This window comes from Mchenga conophoros, linkage group LG3 (assembly GCF_057382185.1).
Source record: "Mchenga conophoros isolate Kocher_MC1m ecotype Shallow Benthic linkage group LG3, M_conophoros_male_GT1.1, whole genome shotgun sequence".
Lineage (NCBI taxonomy): Eukaryota > Metazoa > Chordata > Actinopteri > Cichliformes > Cichlidae > Mchenga > Mchenga conophoros.
This window is the reverse complement of record NC_140528.1, coordinates 48,324,204-48,347,985: the sequence shown is the minus strand read 5'-3', so window position 1 is coordinate 48,347,985 and position 23,782 is coordinate 48,324,204. Positions and strand designations below refer to the sequence as shown.

General features: G+C 38.2%; 2 protein-coding genes and 1 pseudogene across 3 annotated transcripts in view; 1 reads left to right on the top strand and 2 right to left on the bottom strand.

The window, feature by feature from the left end:
- The window catches only part of LOC146579121 (uncharacterized), a 59,252-nt pseudogene extending 56,510 nt beyond the window's left edge, over positions 1-2,742 (bottom strand). The window contains exons 1-2 of the transcript XR_014890295.1: positions 2,685-2,742; positions 208-245 (exon numbers count right to left, since the gene is read on the bottom strand). The product of XR_014890295.1 is annotated as an uncharacterized LOC146579121 (transcript). The remainder of the gene's footprint in view (positions 1-207; positions 246-2,684) is intronic.
- Positions 2,743-8,607: 5,865 nt separating this feature from the next.
- On the top strand, positions 8,608-11,568 carry LOC146579120 (low affinity immunoglobulin gamma Fc region receptor II-like). The gene is made up of 4 exons (XM_085267921.1): positions 8,608-8,665; positions 10,326-10,580; positions 11,014-11,259; positions 11,420-11,568. The coding sequence occupies exons 1-4, from the start codon at positions 8,608-8,610 to the stop codon at positions 11,566-11,568; spliced, it is 708 nt and encodes a 235-aa protein (XP_085124047.1).
- Positions 11,569-19,588: 8,020 nt separating this feature from the next.
- LOC146579119 (butyrophilin subfamily 3 member A2-like) lies at positions 19,589-22,960 on the bottom strand. The gene is made up of 6 exons (XM_085261259.1): positions 22,783-22,960; positions 22,121-22,462; positions 21,525-21,815; positions 21,304-21,432; positions 20,963-21,048; positions 19,589-19,979 (listed from the first exon to the last, which is right to left on the bottom strand). Exons 1-6 carry the CDS (start codon positions 22,844-22,846, stop codon positions 19,830-19,832), a joined length of 1,062 nt encoding a protein of 353 aa, XP_085117385.1. The 5' UTR covers positions 22,847-22,960; the 3' UTR covers positions 19,589-19,829.
- Between the last annotated feature and the right edge of the window lie 822 nt (positions 22,961-23,782).

The following is a 23,782-nucleotide window of genomic DNA, read 5'->3' as shown; positions in this document are numbered from 1 at the left end:
CTAGCGATCACATAGCACATTATATATATATATATACCAGCTAGTCCAACTTCAGTAATCGTACAAAAGTCACTGCTGTTTACTTTTCTGTCTTCATTTATGTTGTAAGTGATAGCAAAGCCTGGATGTTAAACTGAATTGTTACACCTGGAAAAGCAGCAACGCTGATCATTTTATTGAAGATGAAAGAATTTGGACAGTTTTTACCTCTCAGTGATGCTTCAGTGTTCGTTTGACTTTGGGACCTGAAATGGACAGAGTTTTGGACCCAGATTACTCAGAGTCTGCCAGGCTCCTGACTATGGTAGCCGTAATGCTCCGACAATCCATCAAGCAGTGTGGCTTTGTAGCTTACCAACGTCCTACTAAAACATTTTTTGACAGATTTTTGAGCGCCATGTACCACATAAAATCAGTTCGAGGTCAGTAAGAACAACCAGAATTCATATACAAGGCGCACCGGATTATAAGGCGCACTGTCGATTTTTGAGAAAATTAAAGGATTTAATAGTTTTTTAATAGCGCGCCATATAGTATTTTATATTTGCCAAATACATTAAAGAAAAGCACAAAGGCTCAGCCAAGGCTGGAGGTGACCCATCAAACACTCACCAGGAGCTTAGACTATGACCTTTTATTTTGAAATTAACCTGCTCCATAGCAGTGTAACTTAAGTAGTGTCTGTTGCTCCAAGTACAGTGGGGCAAAAAAGTATTTAGTCAGCCACCGATTGTGCAAGTTCCCCCACTTAAAATGATGACAGAGGTCAGTAATTTGCACCAGAGGTACACTTCAACTGTGAGAGACAGAATGTGAAAAAAAAATCCATGAATTCACATGGTAGGATTTCTAAAGAATTTATCCGTAAATCAGGGTGGAAAATAAGTATTTGGTCACCTCAAACAAGGAAAATCTCTGGCTCTCACAGACCTGTAACGTCTTCTGTAAGACGCTTTTCTGTCCCCCACTCGTTACCTGTATGAATGGCACCTGTTTGAACTCATCATCTGTATAAAAGACACCTGTCCACAGCCTCAAACAGTCAGACTCCAAACTCCGCCATGACCAAGACCAAAGAGCTTTCGAAGGACACCAGGAAAAGTATTGTAGACCTGCACCAGACTGGGAAGAGTGAATCTACAATAGGCAAGCAGCTTGGTGTGAAAAAATCAACTGTGGGAGCAATCATCAGAAAATGGAAGACATACAAGACCACTGATAATCTCCCACGATCTGGGGCTCCACGCAAGATCTCATCCCTTGGGGTCAAAATGATCATGAGAACGGTGAGCAAAGATCCCAGAACCACACGGGGGGACCTGGTGAATGACCTGCAGAGAGCTGGGACCAAAGTAACAAAGGTCACCATCAGTAACACACTACAACGGCAGGGAATCAAATCCCGCAGTGCCAGACGTGTTCCGCTGCTGAAGCCAGTGCATGTCCAGGCCCGTCTGAAGTTTGCCAGAGAGCACATGGATGATACAGCAGAGGATTGGGAGAATGTCATGTGGTCAGATGAAACCAAAGTAGAACTTTTTGGTATAAACTCAACTCGTCGTGTTTGGAGGAAGAAGAATACTGAGTTGCATCCCAAGAACACCATACCTACTGTGAAGCATTGTGCTAATGCCTGACTATTACACTCCCACAACTGATCATGGATGATATGCCACCTTCAGTATAACCGGTTTTGTTTGTTTTTTACCAGCATGAACCACAAGTCTTTGAATTAGTGCTCCCTCTCTTTGAGCTGCTACTATATTTTCCTTTGAAAGTAGAAAGTGAGCTCTCTAGCTTTGATTGACAGAGTGCAGAACAAACCTGATGACTCTAAATCTTAAAATCAACCAAACACCTCCAGACTTTCAGGATTTTTTTCTGAGGAGGAAACTGACTCTGCCCTCAAACAGCTGAAAAGTCGTGTTAACTGATAATTGTCACAGTTCAACACAGACAGGTGCAAACTCAGTTTAATCTACGGAAATCCAGAAAATGTGCTTCATCTTCAGTCGTTTCAGACAGCTGGGCTCCTGAGTTTGTATCAAACAGTCATTTTCAAAGAAGAAACCGAAACAATTCATGCGAGTTGACTCCACCCACTCAGCAGCAGTCTGTGGGTATGTGGCTGTCATGACAGTAAGAAAATCTGAGAAACCTGCTGCTGCAGTCAGCTCTGTGTTTTATCTCTATTTGGCAAATACGTTAAAGAAAAGCACAAAGACTCAGCCAAGGCTGGAGGTGACCCATCAAACACTCACCAGGAACACAGATCAGCTTAGACTATGATCTTTTAGTTTAAAATTAACTTGCTCAGTATCAGTGTAACTTAATCACATGACTAAAACTGAAAGCTCAGAGTTTGAGTCACCTTGATGAGACAAAGTCCTGCTTTGAGTGCAGGTCTCTGCACGACTCCAAGAACAGTTCTTTATAAACATAAACACAGCTTTTCTCACACTTTGCTGCTACATTTGGAGCTTTTTGGGAGCTTTTAACAACTGACAGATATTTGTCATCTCGTATGTGCTCACAGTTTGACAAAGAAACAACAGTCTGACTTTAGAGTTTATTCAGGAAGATGTAGAAGTAGGTTCTTTTTTGTTTGTTCTCTGACTAAAAACTAAAGAAAAACAAAACAAACAAACAAGAAATCAAATAAACAAATGAAGGCAAAGACTTACCACAGAAAAAGACCCAGACTCCGACACTGATCCAAACTGTCAAAGTGAAACGACTTGCTGGAGCCGAGCAGGAAACAAAAACTGAGGCAATGATTAACGAGTCACTGCAAACCAGACACTCCGGTCAGATCAGTTTCTAACGTTCATTGCCTTACACTGGGGCGTGCAGCTCGGATCTCAGCTGACCCTTCTCACCCTGGACACAGTCTGTTTGACCTGCTCCCCTCAGGCAGGAGGCTCCGGTCCATTCGCACCAGAACCTCTCGCCATAAGAACAGTTTCTTCCCCTCTGCTGTCGGACACATGAACAATAACCGTATGACTGTTCCCACCACTAACACATGACCCTACGCTGTGTTCACTGCATCATTCCATGTTTGGCACTGATCACCACCTGCACTCATGTATATATCATGTATATATCTATCTACTTAGCACTTTTAATTCTTACTCTTATTTTTATTTTCATGTCTATTTAAACGTAATTTATAACAGTATGTTTGCACTGAAGCACCGCAGCAATTTCCTAATGTTGTAAACCTGCTCAACATTTGGCAATAAAACCCTTTCTGATTCTGATTCTGATTCTGAAAGTCAAAATAACGATAATGCTATATAGAGCCCATTATATGTCATCATTGGTATACAAATACAGGCCATTTACCATTGGTACTGAAAGCATGTAGGGAATGATACATGGGGATTGTCAGTATCAAGTTACTTTGGACCTCTGATGTCTTCTTTAGGGTCAAATAAAGTCAAACTTTCATAAGATGTACTTCATATATGCTTTAAATTCTGCTGCCTTTATATTGGTGAAATGTTTCGTGACTTTGTTTTGTGCATTACAGTAAAAGGTTACAACACTTAAATACAAAACAGTACATGTACAATGTTCCTGAATGTTTTTTGAGATAAATTGTTTTTTATCAAAACCTTTTTTTCACTTTTTTTCACATGTTTGTTATTAAAAAAATTTATGAATTTCACTAAAAACCAAATCAGTGCTGCACATATACTATGTCCACATAAGTGGAAAATAATCATACTCAAAAATATGTCACGTATGTGAGATTAGTTTTAAAACACTTAAAAATTCACTCATCCATCTTTTGCAAACAGTTTGTTTGGCGCCATCTGCAGGCCTGGAGGACATTTACAGTAAGAACTTTTATTCTTTGACGGAGGTCTCAGGTAGAAAAGGACAAGGTAGGAAGTGGGGTGAGAATGATAGTTTGTAACAGGGATTCCAGTGGGTGACGATCTTGAAAAACTAAAGTTTTTTTCGAGTTAAAAGACTATTAAGATCAGTCAGTGGGGAAAGATTTGATGATATTGAAGTTTCAAGATCTTACCCTCCAGAAAAAGTCAAAATAGGATGCTATGTGTTTCATAGTTAGACCATATATCCTTCCCCCTCTTAGATGCTACAAATGTCAGCAATATGGGCATCTAGCAGCAGATGCAGAGGACAGCAAAGGTGTCCTAGGTGTGGGGATAACCATAGGTATGATGAATATGGGGACAATGCACAAGATAAATGTTGTAACTGTGGGGAGAGCACAGGGTGACATGTGTGGGATGTGAAGCTAGGAAGAAGACCATGGATGTGTCATTTTTGTAAAAGAAAGTATTCAGTATAGAGCTCTAGCAAAAAGTATGCAGTTGGAATATATTATGATTGAAACATGGACAAAGAAAGGAAGTATTAAAGTTGGATACATCCATAAAGTGGTATGGTGTGGAGACTTTAATGCTCACAGCACAGTATGGAGTAATTATAAGGATGAGAATGAAAATGTAACCGAGGAACTCATGGAAAACTAAAATTACGTATGTTTGAATGATGGAAGTGGAACAAGAGTGAATGTAGGAGCGGGTACAGAATCAGTAACTGATCTCACTTATGTTTCAGAGTCACTAGGCAGGCATTAGTAGAGGGAACGTAATTAGAGATAACACAATAGGCAGTGATCAGTATCCTATAATGACAAAAATAAATTTGATGTGGAAGAGTATGAAATGGGAGCAATAGAGATGTGGAATTCCAGTAGTGCTGACTGGCTCATAAGTGAACAGCAGTTACAAAAAGCTGATTTACGTGTTGATGCTGATGATTTAAATTTATCTGTGCTGTGCCATTTTAGAAGCAGCAAATCAATTTATAAAGAAGAAAGGAGGTAAGGCCAAGAAGAAGATCGTATCGTGGTGGAGAAATAAATGTGATGAAGCAATTAAGTCTTGAAATGAAGCTTTCAAAATGTTGAAAAGAAATCATGGCACTCAGAATCCTATTGAGTATAAATGGTTACAGGGTCATCCATCCATCCATCCATCTTCATCCGCTTTATCTGAGGCCGGGTCGCGGGGGGCAGCAGCCTAAGCAAAGAGGCCCAGACCTCCCTCTCCCCAGCCACCTCCTCCAGCTTATCCGGGGGAACACCAAGGTGTTCCCAGGCCAGCTGAGAGATATAATCTCTCCAGCATGTTCTGGGTCTGCCTGGAACACCTCACCCAGGAGGCGCCCAGGGGGCATCCTTGTCAGATGCCCGAACCACCTCAGCTGGCTCCTTTTGATGTGGAGCAGCAGCGGCTCTACTCTGAGCCCCTCCCGGATGGCCGAACTTCTCACCCTATCTCTAAGGGAGAGGCCAGCCACCCTTCGGAGGAAGCTCATTTCTGCAGCTTGTATCCGCGATCTCGTTCTTTCGGTCACTACCCACAGCTCGTGGCCATAGGTGAGGGTAGGGACGTAGATCGACCGGTAAATTGAGAGCTTCGCTTTTACACTCAGCTCCCTCTTCACCACGACGGACCGGTGCAGCGTCTGCATTACTGGAGCTGCAGTCCCAATCCGTCTGTCGATCTCCGGCTCCCTTCTCCCATCACTCGCGAACAAGACCCCGAGATACTTGAACTCCTCCACTTGGGGCAGGAACTCATCCCTGACCCGGAGTGGGCACTCCACCCTTTTCTGGCTCAGAACCATGGCCTCAGATTTGGAGGTGCTGATCCTCATTCCCGCTGCTTCACACTTGGCTGCGAACCGTTCCAGTGCGAGGTTACAGGGTCATTTGATAAAAAAAAGAATGATAAAAATGCAAAGAAAGATTTATGGAGAAATGTTTGTAATTCAGTGGGAAGACAGACTAAAATAAATCAAGAATGGTCAGTGATATGGTCAGAGGTAAAGAACAGACATTGGCTGAGAATGAAGAATTATTAAGACTAGAGGAAGATACTAATGATTTACTAAATATTTCATTTACAAAAAAGGAATTGAACAGAGCACTTAAGAAATCCAGGATATCTACTTCAGAAAAAGACCAGATCTGCTATATAACGATAAATCACCGTAGCGAGGCATCCGAGGATGCCTTACTAAGTCTACTATAGGATTTGGAAAGGTGGGAAACAAGCACAGAGTGGGAAGGAAGCAGTGATAATCCTGATACGCAAACCAGGGAAAGATTATACAAAACCAGGGAACGATAGACCAATAGCATTGACTTCTAACAAATGCAAACTAATGGAGAGAATGATCAATGATAGATTGATGTATTACATAGAAAGTAAAGGCTCTATATCACAGTATCAAAGTGGGTTTAGCAGAGGATCTGATGGATCCAATTTTATGTTTAGAAAACTAAATTAGAAAAGCACAGGTAAGTAAAGAAGGTGTAGTAGTATGTTTTGATATTGAAAAAGCATGACTTGATGTGGAGACATGGTTTATTAATTAAGTTGTAAAAAAGGCTGGTACAGGTTGGATTTTCAAATGGCTGAAGGATTTCCTTTTGAATAGATAAATACAAGTAAGCATAGGAACGACATATTCTGAGAGTTATATGGATGAAAATGGATGCAGATTTTCACCTGTGATTCATGGTGTGTATGAAAATATAGAAGGTGGAATAGAGTATTCACTTTTTTGCTTTTTTGCAACTACTGGTTAACCAACCACCTGAGACTCTGCTGTAAAAGTAGAGAAAGCACGGAAAAAAGATTTGTTTATTTATTTCTACAGTTGGTTTAAATGCTTATATCAAAGTTAAAGATGACACTCACCATAGAGCATTATTTTTCTTTTTCTTTTCTTTTTTTTTTGGTGAACATAAAAATGTTAAAAACAGATGTTTCAGTAAAGAATTAAATAAACACATGCAGGCAGGAAACTAATAAAAGCTGAAAAGTACAAATTTACTATTTGAACCAAATACAACAAATTTGCACCACCACCAGAACAAACTTTTGATCAGTGCTATTTCTATTCTTGAAATGACCTCTGTATGACTTTTCATAGACACATACTGTTTTGATCCACAATAGAATAACTCTGCCCAGACCTCTACAGTATGCTCTAACTTTAAAAACTTTATTTTCTGCTCTGCACTCAAATATATAAAATCTCGATGATTCTTTTCTAAAACATTTAATTACATTTAAAAGATTTATGTATGACAGTGAAATAAATTATACTATAATCAGACATCAGAAAAGCATGTAGAACTGTTGTGCTCCTAGTCTAGGCATGTAGAGACGCACATAAGATTTGGGGGGGAGAGAAGCAAGTACCCGCCCTCGTTCCCAATCCAAACAACCAAACCTGGTTATGAGTTTAAAAAAAAAGGTGATTTTATTCAGTGTCAAGAAGCATAGCTCCTGGGTGGACCCAGGCCAAAATAATAAACAAAACCAACTAAGTCCCGCCAGTGAAACACCCTAAGAAAGAAACAAAACAAACAAATGACAATGACTATCCCTCGCTTCCTAGACCAGAAACAGGAGAAAACAGTTCAAAACAAAAACGCGGCTCACCGCTTCGCTTCAGCCTATGCACACATAAGCACTGGACTCATATACACATGTTTGCCGGCTCTCAGGGAGCATGCTTACACATATACAAAATTACACAAAGAATTTGGAAATCAGGGCCAGGTCTGAGTCTGCTGTCAACTGGTTCACTGTCGCTCGCTTCTCTCTCTCCCAGCAGCTGTCAGAGCGGCTTTTTGAACCCAGTCGCATGGTCCGTGGTCCAATCAGCAGCTCACTGCTCTTCATTGGAGGAAGAACCTGCAGAGATTATTAAAACACAGTAAAGAAACACAGCACAGCAGCTAACACAGATTTCCTATGGCCACAGGCCGTAACAAGAACCTAAAAATAAACAATTTGAAAGAGATGAAACTGTGGAAAGTTGTGTGAGACTACAAGGTGTCTGAAAATACTTAACCTGATGGCGTTAACTTACGTTGGCTTATCAACTCCAGATCCATCATATATGCTCAGCTTTATGGAAAAAACAGGCCCTTAAAATTCAAAGTTCTTGTTAATCAAAGTATAATGCTGGAAAAATATTAATTTATCAGGTTAAGACTCATTGTTGAATCTGGTTAGATCAGGTATACAGTGTGTCAAATGCTGAACTTTGAGCCTGTTATAAAATAATAGAGCTGAAACCATATCTGTCTTTACGGTGTTCAAAAAGGGGGAAACATTCACATGTGATGTGTTATCTCAGCTATCATACTGAAGGTGGCAGCACAGGACTGATCTTTGAAGTACACACTGACTCTCAGGATTGTTTTATCATCTGTGTGAAATGCACTTCACACACAGATTTCTTTATCGCCAGATGCCACGTTTATTTTTAGTTTTCATTTGTGCAGTCTGACAGCTCCGGTCTCAGCTGATTCCCAGCTTCCCCTCTGCTTAAATAATATTACGTACTGGCAATTATAACTAAAACAATTGTTTGTATATCAGATTTCAAACAAAGTATAGGCAACAAAAATATGTCTCTGTCCTGAGACCTAGTGGAGCTCAAAGACAGAGATCTAAAAATTATTTTTATTCATTTGTTGACATAAAACAGCTCATCAACTTCTTCAGGTATCAGTGGTTCAGTGTACAGAGTATGCAGATGGGAGTTGAACAGCTGAGCCTGAAGAAGAGGTTTGATCTGTTTGACCTGGCAGCAGGTCGGCAGATCAGTGATTTCGTAGACTTACAGTATACGTACAAAGGGTCTGCCTGCACCAATTACACGTTTGCTAAAATAACACAAACACATTCTTTTCTGTTAGAAGTGAAGTGAACTATCTAATACTAGCAAAGTCAAGCAGTTTCTTTTATGTGGACCTCACTACGAGTTTCATTTCCACCCGTCTCCCTTACTTTTTAAACTTAGGCTCCTATTATCACTATTAACAGAAGCATCCTACCATCTTACTGCTCAGCATCAGCTAGCAGCACCTGGACCAAACCAAATCATGAAATAAGGAGGGGGAGGCGGGGTCAGAGTGACTGGATTTATTGTTTGCTGCAAAAAAAACAAAACAAAACAAATTCTAGGAAACAAAAGTCTTTCTAAGTACCTCGTGAAGCAACAATAAAAAAGACTAATTGAATGTTCACCTGTGTTCTAGATTCCAGTCAGTCACAGGCCCTTAGACTCATCATCACTCAGTGTTTGAATACAAACAAGGCTGAAAAACTGTTTGATGTGTCATATAGGAAACAGCTAATCACATGTAATAAAAACAATAGAGTATGTGGTTTAAAGAGACTTCACATGTGAGACATTTATAAATAAAGTTTATACTTTGAATAAATATAGATGATGCATTCTCAGTCTTTCTTACTCTGACTGAGTGCTCATAGCTGTTTTTACTACAAGCCTCATTGATACAATCACACAGACGTTCATAGAGCATTTGGTGTTTAAGCAGTTTAACATTCACTCACACTCTGGTGGATGCATTTGGGCAACATGGCGTTTAATATCTTTCTTAAGGACACTTTGACGTGCAGACTGCAGTAGAGGTCGATATTAATCTTAAACTGCTGTTTGATCTGCAGATTGAATTTAAAGGAAGCGATAAATACTCAAAACCTAAAACAAAGACACAAATATATTATAACTCATCTGTATGTAAAGAATAGTTTCAGCTGGACTTGTTTTTGCAGTTCATGGTCAGTATCAAACTCCTAACTGCTCTCTTTGTCCTTTACCTGCTCTCTGGTAGAACCACAGTGAGTCAGGCTTCATGTTATTGAAGTCAAACTGCAGGAAGAAGAAGTTTTCATCTGCAGTACAGAGCAGCTGTATTTCAGGCTCAGACATTCAGCTGCAGGACAACATGAAGGTTACAGCTGTCGGCTTCACAATGTGTGAGTTCTCTGGTTTTACATATTTCTGTGTACTTGAATAAAACTTCCACAAATTGTTTTAACAGCATTAACACTGGAAACTTATTTAATTACAGTGTTTCTGTCAATCTGGTCTTTGTCATGTTTGTCAGTGTGTTCACAGTTTGCATTAAATAAAACTCACTGAAGGTCTGACAGATTAAAATGTCATCATTTATAAATATTTCAGCAGGAGGTCGTGTGCAGAAGATCATTTGTAACTGAGTTTATATTTGCAGTAACAAACTCTTTGGCTGATAATTTCTTTAATTTTTCAGTGTTGCTTGTATTTATTCTGCTGGCCGCACATGTTGAAAACAGGGGTAAGCAGCTGAGCAAGTTTCTCTCTTAAATCAAACGATTTTGTCAACAAACCTTTGTTTACTACAAAATTGATTGATTGTTCCTTTACTCTATACAGTAACTTCATTTGATGTCTTTCTGGTTAAGATGCTGCGTTTCGCATCGTCCCAAAAAGACTGCAGTTCTTTGAGCTGGAGTCTGTCTTCTTTCACTGTGAGGGTCTTGATGGAGCTTCTCAGTTAAAAGGGATCAGAAATACAGAAATACTCATTTCAGTGTGTGATGAGAGCTCACCAACACTACTGTGTGCGATTCATCGAGCCTATGCAACAGACAGCGGCGAATACTGGTGTGAGACTGGAGCAGGAGAGAAAAGCATCAGTGTCAACATCACAATAACTCGTATGTTTAACACTCGAGTGACCAAAATATTTTATTATGAATAGATGACGTCATTTATAACCTGATGGATTTATGTCATTCAGAAACATTTTATAACATAAAAATGTTCTATTGTTATCTATAACTATAGTATTCGGAACTATTATTAGTATTATTTATTGTAAACAGCATTTAACTTACTTATTTTAATGAATCATAATGATTCCATTCAAATGTTGCCTCAATATTGATGAATCAAGCCACAGTATTTGTTCAGTCTTATGTACTATTAATAAAAATTAACATTAAAATGAGTGACTATCAATGAGTCCAAAACGTCGTTACCATGGCAGCTGTTAACTAAAAAATTGTTCCACTTATTATTTCAGTGTTTTGCTTGCTTGGTTTGAAATGTTACAGATTTCTGTATCAGATAAAAAGTCTTGTTTTTCAGCTGGTTCTGTTGTCCTAGAGAGTCCTGTTGTCCCCATCGAGGAGGGAAACAATGTGACTCTGCGCTGCAGGAACAAGACAAAGACTTCAAACCTCACAGCTGATTTCTATAAAGATGGCTTCCTCATCGGGAACAGCTACACAGGAGAGATGAGCATCCACAAAGTTTCCAGGTCTGATGAAGGACTCTACAAGTGTAAGATGTTTGATACTGGAGAATCACCAGAGAGCTTGTTGACTGTCACAGGTACAAATCAGACATTTTAAATCAGAAATTAAGAGCTAGAATAAATTATAATTTTAGAGTGTAGCTAAATATAATTAAGTGGAGACAATCAGTTTTCCCATTCTGTCATTTAAAGGTGAACCTTATTTGTTTTACAGCAGATGTATTTTTATCATTGCAGCACTTCACAGAGAGACCTGCTCATCTTCTTGTTCTGCCGTCCAGGTGTTCCTAATGTTGAGGACTATTTTCACCATTGTGATGGTGATTCTGCTGCTGTTGTTAGTGGGATTACTTCACTTTGGAAAACTCAGTGTTACAAAGACATAAATGGTATCTGTATATAAAGATGACTGATGGAGAATGTTCTGGAAGTTTTAACATTTAGATAATAAAACAGTGCAGTAAACTGGACAATTATAAGAGCTACACTATGACGGGTGATTGCAAATATTGTAAAAAATACTTCGACTTCAGTTTTTTTTTTACTATATACTTTTTTTCCTGCAGTATTCTGTTGACTTTGTTGGTTGCTGTTAAACTTGTCATGCACAGAAGAGTTTAAAACCACAGGCCTGCTGAGCATGTTTAAAGACCTCTCAGTATCTCAGTTTACTCGACATATAGTTATTTTAGATGCTGCAGACGCTCCAGTAATTTTAGCTTCTTAGATACAAACCGCATGAGAAAATGTTTGTTCACAGTAGAGTTAAAATACGTCAGCGTGATCATTTCAGTGCCAGCTTGTGGCTTAAAAAAAGCCTTGTAGCTGCAAACATGTCAGTGTATCTTCTGCAGCTAAATAGTAAGCATGGCAAGAACAAAAACTTATATATATAAACTTATATATATATATATTAACATATTTTAAAATAAAATGACCCAACAGAGGGGTGTGGATGTCAGTTACTACTTTCATTTCATTCATTCACCTTTAAATTTGTTAACTGTTTTAAAATAATTGACAAAAATATATATATAAAGACAATCCCAGTGTCATCCGGATCAGCCGATCCAAGCCTCACCTGGTTTTCTCCCACGCTGTCGCCCACCTGTAAGGACATCTGCGGCTCTTCACCTGCTGGAAACTGCCCTTAACGACCTGCCCTCGATCCACAGCTCTCCTGCCCCCCCGCGCTACAAGTAAGGCAAACCCCATTCTCACTGTTTAATCTCTCGTCGTCACAAACCTCGCCATTCACTAATTCCACTCTCTCTCCCATTTCAGGCACTTTGCCCCGTGAAACTCCCGCCGTGAACTTTCACTACTTTGTCGCAAATAAACTCACTGCAAACTTGTGGCTGTTGAGCATAGTGTCTGCTTTTGGGTCCATTTATGTGACACCCAGTGAAAATATCATCTATGAAAAAAGAAAGAAACAAAATATATGTTTACATACAGAAAAAGAAAAATGTGAAACATGTTTTGGAGCTTAAAAAATTTAATATTAAAAGATCAAGATTGTTTTTTCCATTTCTTACTTCACTTAACATTTTTTTTATTATATATAAATGTTTCTGAAACACCATAACACAGATACAGCAACATCACAGTTCTATTTGTCTGACACAGAAAAATGAACACAATATTAACCCTATTAAACACACAGACACACAAACGTTCCCAGAATAGTGCTTTAGCTCGTGAGTGTTACCTGATCAAATAATTGATTGGTTGCTTAACTAGCTTAAATTAAGTTCGAGAAAATATTTCAAAAAAGAAAATTGACTTAATAAATCAGACACAGCAGTGAATCATCAACATATTCTTAGTTGATAAGATTTATGCATTTTCTACTTAATTAAACAAAGACTAAACCAATTTTAGTATTTGGGAAATTTAGATGGATGAGAAGAGCTTTTGCTTCACTTAACTGAGTCTTGATTGAATACAGTGTTACAAGTTGAACAACTGATTATTTAAACATGAATCAGTGACATAACAGACATCAAGTCTCTCTATTATGAAGTGCTTTGAGCTCAAGCACTCTTCAGTTACATGTTGAGCAACTTCTGGGTTGGTTTTGGTCAGATCATCTCATAAGAAATGACAGAAATCCACGGCTGCTGTGGGAAATCTGTTGGCAGAGATCAGTTGTTCTTCTTTTGTGCTAATAGAATTCATCAGAGCTATAAAATCTACAGTCAATAAACCTGGAAGACAGATTTCAAGTTTTGGTCTCAACACCCTCAACAGCCCTGTTATATTAGTTTGGTTTCTATAGAGCAAAATATAAAGTTCAGTGATTATAAGATTAAATGTTTATCACAACTTCATCAGAATATGTTCAAGTGCATAGTGTGGAGGATGTCATAAGGCCTTGAGGCAATCAGATGTAAAACACAATATTTATAAGTGTTCATCCATCCATTCGCTTCCACTTATCCTTTTCAGGGTCGCGGGGGGCGCTGGAGCCTATCCCAGCTGTCCTAGGGCGAGAGGCGGGGTACACCCTGGACAGGTTGCCAGTCTGTCGCAGGGCTAACACACAGGGACAGACAACCGTTCGCACTCACATTCACACCTAGTGGCAATTTGGATTATCCAATTAACCTATCCCCACAAGCTGCATGTCTTTGGACGGTGGGAGGAAGCCGGAGTACCCGGAGGGAACCCACGCAAACACAGGGAGAACATGCAAACTCCACACAGAAAGACCCCGGCCTGATGGTGGAATTGAACTCGGGACCTTCTTGCTGTGCGGCAACAATGCTAACCACCGTGCCACCGTGCTATTTATACGTGTTTTAAGTTGTAAATCAGTTAGATGAGACCCGAACATGACAGGAAGGTTATGTTCACTGTTAGTTTTACTGGTATATGCAAGATCACACGGGTAACTTATCATATGTATAACATGGGTAGATGCACAAGTAATCAGACTTCTAATCTGAAACATTTTTCCAGTTTGCTGATGAGAAAAGTGTGTAGTTTTACTTGTATTTTGACACCTAGTGTAGTTGCCACACTGGTAATTTCCATTTGCATGAGGGTCTGATGTGGCTGACTGTCTTGTTTTCCTGGACGTGAAATCTGCATAAACCAAGTAGCAGTTGGTGAAGTGCAGGGTAAAATTGTAGGTCAAGGGCTGGAGACTGAGGGAGGCTGCAGGTCTGGTGATTGAAGGCAGTTGTGAAGTTTGTGATGAACTTTGTCATACTTTTACAGTAATTAATTTACTACAATGCATTTCTTACTTTGTTGGAGCTAACTGTGAGGTTAGTTTTAAAATGTAGACAATTAGCCGTTCAGTCCAGTTTTCATACATGTCAAAAATGTGATAAAATCAGACTAATCAAACACCTCAAAATTCATCTTGAATACTTTTAAAATTGTAACTGGTAATTTTAATTAGAAGTATGAGGTGACAATTAACCCCTCCTTTAAGAAAGGACTGCTAATACTGCTGATGTTGCAGGGTGGGATCAAAAGGGCGCCCCTTGGTGGTTTGGAGGTTTGGCATTCTGGTGGTTCTACACTACACATTTCAATAAATTGCTCTGCTTATTTCCAATTTCCTTAGTAAAATATAAAGGAATGTGTGGTGGCTTAAGCACACCAGCTGTTGATGTAAACATAAATGTAAAATAATTCTTTAAAAATAAAAATCAAATCAGAAAGGACAGCACTGATTTTGGGGCTGTTCCTTGACTTCTTTCTGAGGCTCCTTCAGTCTCTTTTTCTTCTGCTTGTGAAAGTGTGACTACAGGGATTTTCTTAAAACCCTGTGACAAACCACTTTTCTGTACTACAAATATGGAGTAAGCCTAATCGTTGATTCACTTCCGGTATTTCAGACAATCCCTTTCCGCCAAGAGCCACTTGTTAATTTGTTGCAGACTTGTTAAAGTGTTTTCTGAAATGTTATTTTGTAATTCTTCTATTGCCTGTGTAACTACCTATCCAGGTACAGGTATTGAAACTCTACAGGTAGCACAAATATGATCAGATAAACCTTGTGATCAACTATAAATGGATTTCACTGAACTAATACCATATGGAGGTAAAAGTATTGCTCCAGGTTATTGACATGTTCTCAGAGTGGATAAAAGTTGTCCCTTGTAGGTTGGCTCCTTCTGGTGTTACCACAAACCTGGAAAGGTACTTAAAGGCAGTTAATGTAACAAACCAGGATTTATTCACAGGTTAAACCACAGGCACTATCCCCTCATGATAGGTTTAAATGTTCCAAGACATCTTTGAAGCTGACTCCAAAGTGTATATACACACCATGGGTCTTTCTCAAGGGGTCACTGATAAGTATAAAGCACACAATTAAATTGCCTCAGAATTGACATCATGGCTGTTCTGTTCTGTGATAGACAAGCAACAAATTACAGATTTTATAAGCAGAAAATTTCACTAGACATGCACTTAAAGCTGTATGAGAGCAAATTCTAGCAGCCAGTCTGATGATCAAACAGCTCCAAAGTCTGTGTGTGATGTGTGGTGATAGATATAGAAACTTTATTCCTAACAATGCTTCTGCTGATGATTGTTTTCCACATTAGAAACATTAGCTGATGGATTTACAGATGTCTGACACCGAATGTTTTCCTTACTTGAACAACAATCACTCATTTAAATCAAGTTTTAAGTCTTTCTTTACAGTTAAACCACTAATGGTCATTTATAATTCCAGTTTATGATGTGTTCACTTAAACTGCAGATCTGTAATCTGTCATTGTTAGGTTTTGTATTGTTGATTGTCATTTATGCTTAGAAATATTTAACCATTAACCATAACCATGCTTAGAGGTGTATAATCGATAGTGATAGGATGTGTGATCTTTAACAGGCTGCAAAGGCTTGGTGTGTATTCCACACACCTACATCCTGGGAGCATGGGAAGAGGTCGTACCTTGTTTTATTGTTTTATGGTAGGATAAACGTGACTATATCTGTTTTAGGCTAAGTGCCCTTTGTTTAGATGAACTGTTGGACTTCCAGACCAGCAGGTTTAGGGAAGTCATTTATGGGGTCACACTCTGACCCCACACACACACACACACACACACACACACACACACACACACACACACACAGGCAAGGTACTCTTTGTTTGTATGTAAGACGTCATATGTTAATGACCCTATGCATATTCATGTAACCACAATAAAAGGAGTGCTATGGGGAACCTGGCTGAGAGTCTGATGGGGGTCAAGTGGTGGAACGACACTTGGCTCCAGGCAGGTCTCCCTCATGCATGAGTAACACGAAGAATTTTGCCTACTTCGTGTCTTGCTTGCTGTGTAATTATATTGTCTTCAACGTTCCAGCGAATAGGTTCAAGCTACAAACCTATCATTAATGTTTTTGGAACTTTCTTTTTTTTAATATTTTAAAATATTATAATATTATTTTGCATACACATTTTATACTACACTGTAAACCCGAATCAGTTGACTGAACTTAAAACATTTGTGGAAACTGATTACCTCAAAAGTTTTAAGCACACAAACTCATCTTTTCTAAGTATGGGGGTACTCAAAATTTGTATTTATTGTTAACTTAAAAATTTTAAATTATATTTTTATTTTATTAATTGAGCTTTATACTTTAATTTTAATATTTTTGTGTTTTTTGTAGTTTACTATTTTGATCCAACACAATGCAATTATATTACAAACTAAACGCAAATTATATGATTATTAATTAAAAGATATTTATTTTTAAATGTCTGAGTGTAGACTAGTAAAAAAAAATAGAGAAATTCATTTACTTTACATTTTGTTTATTTAAATTTTTTTATGGAAATGTAAAAACATCTCAAATGTTTTTATAAAACCACTAACATGGACACTGGCACCATAAAGTTAGCATTATAAATTCAATGTAGAACATCTATCTTTTTATAAAATCACAAAGGACAACATCAGTCCTAATTGCATCTTTCTCAAAATACACAAATTCAAAATAAAAAGTCAAATACTAATCACTTTCGTTTGAAAAAGAAATGAAAAGGCAATGCTTCCAAATGCTCATCATTAACATCCTCAAGGGCAAGCTCACCAGTGCTTTCCACAGGGCTACTGTTTTCTGTTGACACAAGGTCATCACAAATGTCCAGACTACCTGTGTGTGCTCTACTTTTGTGTGTATTAAAGGATGAATACACATTTGTGAGTTAACTACAGTTTTTTTAAGGGCAAGCAACATTCTCATGGTTTTTTAGGTGTTTTCATAAATGACTGAATAATGCAGTCTCTGAGAAAGGCTGCTTTAATATGCACAAGGGACATGTAAAAAACACAAGAGCTTCTTGTGCACCTTGACTTACACCAGTTTTCAATGGCTCATTGTGAATCCGTGACATTGGATTCCGTGACAGTGGATTTTCAATGCATTAAATGATTTGAATGTACAAATGCAAGACTCATAGAGACAAGGCAAGGGACTAACCTTAGAATAAATGCTGTGGTTCAAATGGTAATGCTTAACTGTGCCCGGGTGTCTGAGGTGACTGCACACAATTTGCACTTCCAATCCATTGGCTTATTTGAAAAACTTCAGTGAACATCAGTATTCCAGTTCTTAAAGGAAAAAACAGATTACACAATTTCAAAGTAATTACAATTAATGCTCAAACTTTCAATCACTGCATGGTGACTGTAAAAGGTGAAATGTTGTCCAACATTCTCAATTGGATCCTAAAGATAAATGTAGAAAAAAAATGAGCTCAGTTTTTAGTTTCAAATACTTGTAACTAGAGGGCACATCCTTAGTGTTTCCCCTTTCAAGAACAATTTTAAAGTGCAAATCACACCTGCTTAGACGCCATCGAATGTGAGCATTTGCCCACACAAGTCTGTTACGGCAACGAGCTGGAGTCAGGTCAAGACCCCGATGAGGACGACGGGCATGCAGTTGAGCGTCCCTGAGACGGTTTCTGACAGTTTGTGCAGAAATTGTTTGGTTGTGCAGCTGTCTGGGTGGCTGGACCAGCCACCCAGACAGCTGCTGGAACAATTGGTTTGCACAACCAAACAATTTCTGCACAAACTGTCAGAAACCGTCTCAGGGACGCTCAACTGCATGCCCGTCGTCCTCATCGGGGTCTTGACCTGACTCCAGCTCGTTGCCGTAACAGACTTGTGTGGGCAAATGCAAATGCTCACATTCGATGGCGTCTGGCACGTTGGAGAGGTGTGCGCTTCACGGATGAATCATGGTTCACATTGTTCAGGGCAGATGGCAGCTGAGAATGTCCCAGTTCTTGCATGGCCAGCATACTCACCGGACATGTCACCCATTGAGCATGTTCGGGATGTGCTTGACCGGCGTATACGACAGCGTGTACCAGTTCCCACGAATATCCAACAACCTCGCACAGCCATTGAAGTGGAGTGGACCAACATTCCACAGGCCACAATTGACAATCTGATAGACTCCATGCGACGATGTGTTGCACTGCATGAGGCAAATGGTGGTCACACCAGATACTGACCGGTTCTGGGTCCCCAGACCCCCAATAGCGCAAAAAACTGCACATTCCAGGGTGGCCTTTTGTTGTGGGCAGTCTGAGGTACACCTGTGCACTACTCATGATGTCAGATCAGCATCCTGATGTGGCACACCTGTGAGGTGGGATGGATTATCTCAATATGGCAGATGTGCCCACTACCACACATTTGGACTGATTTGTGACCACTGTTTGGGAGGGATGGTTATATTGTGTATCTGGAATGAATTTTAGGTCTCTACGTCCATCCCATGGGGAATGGGAGCAGTAACAAAGGTGTTGCGTTTATATTTTTGTTGAGTGTAGTTTTGTTTCCTTTCAGGAATTTGCACTTTGGTTTAAAAAGTATATTTTTTTTTTCAGTGTGAACTGTAAGACGTAGAAATAAGAGTCCTGAAAGTCTCTGTAATGTTCAGGTTGTTTGGCTGTAACTTCTGTTCTGTGATTGCTGAATGATTTCAGAGGTTTTTGCAGGAAACCTTGAATTTCCGTCTCCGCTGTCTCTTATTGTGTGGATGTGAGTCTTTGTCTGAATTTGTAATACAAATCTGTTTTTACACACTCAGTTTGGATCCTTGTTTCCTTTCCTGCCATTAAAAAGCCAATAGAATAAATAATAAATGTAAATGTGCTGCATGTTTGTTTGTTTATGGTTAAGGACAGAGCGAGGTCCCAGTAAATGAATGTGTGTTTGTGCTGAAGTGTTCAAAACAACAGTCTGTGTGTGTTTACTTCTTTCTTCATGTTGCTGATCTCTGCATCTTTCTTCTCGAGTTCCTGATGAGCCGCTTTCAGTTTTACATCTGCCTCCTTCAGCTTCTCCTCAGCTGCATGTTGGATTTTCTCACACTAACAGACAAACAGATCATCACAACGGTTTAGCCTTAACTTTACTATGGGTGTGGTCGAACAGTGAGTGCTGCTGTCATTAGGAACATGAATGTTTCCAGCTGTAGCACATTGTGTCTGTTGTTTGGCAGTGTGTTTGTTCATCACTCATTTCAATGGATAATAAATCTGCTTTTGCCCGACTGGAGTTTGGATTACTTTCTTTTGAGGACAAAATGGAAACTAATGCATACATGTAAATCTGTGCATTTGTTTGTTAGTGTTAGGATAAGGTTTCTGTTAATGAATATGAGTCAACATAATGGAAATGTGGATGTTTATCTGTGTGTTTACTTCTTTCTTCATGTTGCTGATCTCTGCATCTTTCTTCTCCAGTTGCCGATGAGCCTCTTTCAGCTTCTCCTCAGCTGCATGTTGGTTTTTCTCACACTAACAGACAAACAGATCAACACAAATGTTCAGCCTGAAAAGCACACCAACATTTTTTGCATTTTTTAAATGTTTTACTCATGCTCATATTTTTTTTTATAACATCTTTAAGGACTGTTAAACCATAGCAGTCTGAAAACCATTGAGGCACTTGTGTTTTGTTTCAAATCTCTCTTTCTGAAAAGAGCTCGCACAGAGAATCTGACCTCTAACTGACCCTAAACTAAGGTAACTGTATATGAGAGCAAGAATAAAATATTAAAATCAAACTGAAGACTGACTGAATTAATTTTATTATCTCTCATCTATAAAGTGTCAGTGCTTTTATCAAATGTTCTCTTTAGCTTATGACAAAATATGCAAACTTTAACAGTTTTCATTTAAGAAATTAACAGTATGAACCCAGGACTGTGTTGTTGCAACTATGCTAACCACCATCCTGCCTCTATAGCTTAAACATGTTAACATTATGTAAGGTTTTAATTCAAAAGTGAATACATGTGATTTTAGTTGTATCTTTTGTGGATTTGTGGAAATATGGCTTTTTAGTTACAGAAGAACTCTGGACTCTTCTTCATGAGCAACTGTGGAGATTAAGAGTGATCAGTTGCTGAGTTTTGGGAAGTGCTCCAGACTTAGAGAAAATAGAAAAAGTTCTGTTGTGAGATCCTGCATAACAAACTGCACAATGACACATGACAAAACAAAAGATGTGAATATCAGGATGGCAGAAAAATATCATCTCTTCTTATATCAGAAGATGGTAACTATTTTTCTGTCGTGTATAATTGCTCTAAAAGATTTATTTCACTGTTAGCTAACCCTGGACATGCTATTCATATATTCTTTTTATTTGTGCCATTTTCATTTTCTCTCTTTTCTTTCCACTCACACTCTTTCTTCCCCATATACATGTAATATCCTGATTATTTTTCAAAATTTTCTGTCTGTTCATTTTCTTGTGTTTCTTTCATATCACTCACTGCAACGATGTCCTGTGACATGAGCTTATCTTGCTCTTGGTCTCTTTCAGTTTTGTCACTTTCAGGGCAGTGAGCTCTCCTGACATCTGTTAAAAGCATAGACAAGATTACAATATGATGTTCTCTTGAGCTAAAATGATAACGCAGCATATAATCATCTCATTTTAAACTAAATGATGAAGTGCATATATTGTGTCTTATCTCATAACACACAATAATGTTTAGCTGCTTATAAAAAACAAGTGTAATTTACACAAATGTGCCTTTCTGTTGCTTCAAAACCTGTTAGAATAACTTGAGATATTAATTTAGACAGCATGGTGAATCAATTTGTATCTTACTTGTTTTGTTTTGTCTCCAGATGAAAAAGACTCCAATCAAAATCAAGATGATGCTTACAGCCAAACTAACAGCCAAACCAATAACAATGGGAGCAGCAGAACAGGATGTGAGCACAAAGAATTCATCGGAAACAATAAACACAGAATTACATGTTATTTCAACAGATTTTGATTTAGGCTGAATTAAGCATATCATACATTTTATAACCGATATTTACCTGGAACATGTTTGTGTGTCTCTCTACTCTTGCTGATTTGCTTCTGTTGGACTCTGCAGGTGATGTTGTTGCTGTGTCTCTTCTCCACAGTCACTCTGCTGCTGACAGTATAAAGGTCATCAGGACCTCTGAGGGTCTCTGTAGGTCCAGCAGAGAGGAGGTTTCCCTCACCGTCCAACCACAGCAGCTCAGGCTTTGGGTGCCAACCTTCAGATTTACACTCTAACACCACTCCTGTCTTGTCTCTGTCAATCCCTTCTAAGCTGATGACAGGTGAGGAAACAGCACTCGATGCTGGATGAAATGTACAATTTAAAATACTGATCAGTAATACAAATCAATAAAAATATATTTGCCCAAATGTCAAGATAATATTTGAATAATGAATATCTGATACAAACTTCATTCGCGCTGCCTCATTTTTTAATGATAATTCAGATTTTTTTTTTATTTGGTCAATAATCATATAGTAAATATTTTCATATAATAATTATAATTCATTTCTTAGCTTGAGTAACAATCAATAACTCAAAACTGTGTTGATTCAACCTAATTTAACTGCACTTTGTACTCACAATGTATATAATTAGTTCACTTACCGACCACAAGATCAATAAAAGCTTCTTCATTCTTGTCTGGGATGTGACATCTGTATCTGCCTTCATCTGCAGGTTTTACTTTGCACAGTTTCAGTGAAATGTTTCCATGTTTCAGCTCATCAGTGAACAATGATGATCGACCTTTGTAGGAGGGGTTTTTCATATTTATGAGGTCCTGACCTGCACGCCACAGAAACACAAATCTGGGGTCCAGGTCGGGTCTTGTCCACTCCAAAGTCATCGCAGCAACATTTTCTCCTGGTACCAGGTGACATTGCAAAGTGATGTCTTCTCCAGCTGTTGCAGTAATTGGCTGATTTGGACCAATCAACCGAGACTGACCTGAGAAGAAAAGATCAGATAATTAATTTATTTATGCTGACATTTTAATTTTCAAAATACTTTAATACTTTACAACAAATATGTTAATTCTTTGGAAAAATTAACCTCTGCATATTTTTCATCATGACATGTAATTTAATGATGTCACATTTAGTTACAATGTAGATACATTATTTAAATATAGTTACCAAAATTACACCTCTTAAGGAAAAAAAAGTAATGAAAAATGTATATGTGCCATTTAAACAAGACAATTTGAGCCACTAATTAAAAACGCACACACAAATAATAATTGTGATCTTATATTAGAGGTTACCTACAATAATGTATAAGAAGGACATGCATAATGCAGTTACTGAGAGAATAAAAGGAGAGTCCAGCCATCTGATGAATTATTCAGCTCTGAAATGAAAAAAAAAAAGAATAATTCAAAGAAATAGTCACTAATAAAACAATAACATATGGCCAAGTCAGTTTCATAATTTCACATTCAATTCGAATGCCCTTGAGGTTTAAGTGACAGTTACTTTTTGGATAATTTTTCTAGTATAAATTGTAATTATGAAATGATTGACTAAAAATGTATATTATACAACTGTTTCTTTGACAGTCTCTGATACCATGTCATAGTTGTAATTTTTGAAAATGAAACCTATAAATTCAGACATTAAAAACATATTTATTTGAATAACATTGATTAAATAACAATTAGTTAGTCTTCTGACACGCAGAAAATTTCAGCTTTTCCAAGCAGCTATAAACAGAAATTACTTCCAAGTTCTAATGTGTCCTTTAGCCATGCATGTAGACCCGGTACTCAGTACTAGAAGATGTATTAGATGTATTTTGTATGAGATGGTATTTTAGACAAGATATTTGGTAAGATATAAATTAGACATGAAATTTTTTTAAATAAAAATACAACATACCTGCTGCAGTGGCACTCATTTTAAAAGAACACACAATCTGACTTAGTAAATCATTACTAAGTCACCCTGAAACATCCAGGGTATATATGTGTCTGTAAAATCTTACTCAAGAACCTAGAGCCTGTTGCGAGGTAACTGATTACTGTTATAAAACAAATAGAACTACATCAAAAATTCAAATGAACAACAAGACTGTTTCTTTGCTGTCTTTCCACCTTATGAGCTCTCATGGAGTTGTTGTTAAGTCTGCTATAATAGTGCAGGGGGTAAAACGGCAGGTGAATTAACTTGAGGGGCTGAAATTGAAAATTTGAAATAAGAGAACTCTCTGTTGTACAGTTGCTGTTCATTTCTTGTCTTTATTGTAGTGGTGGAAGGTAACATCAACATG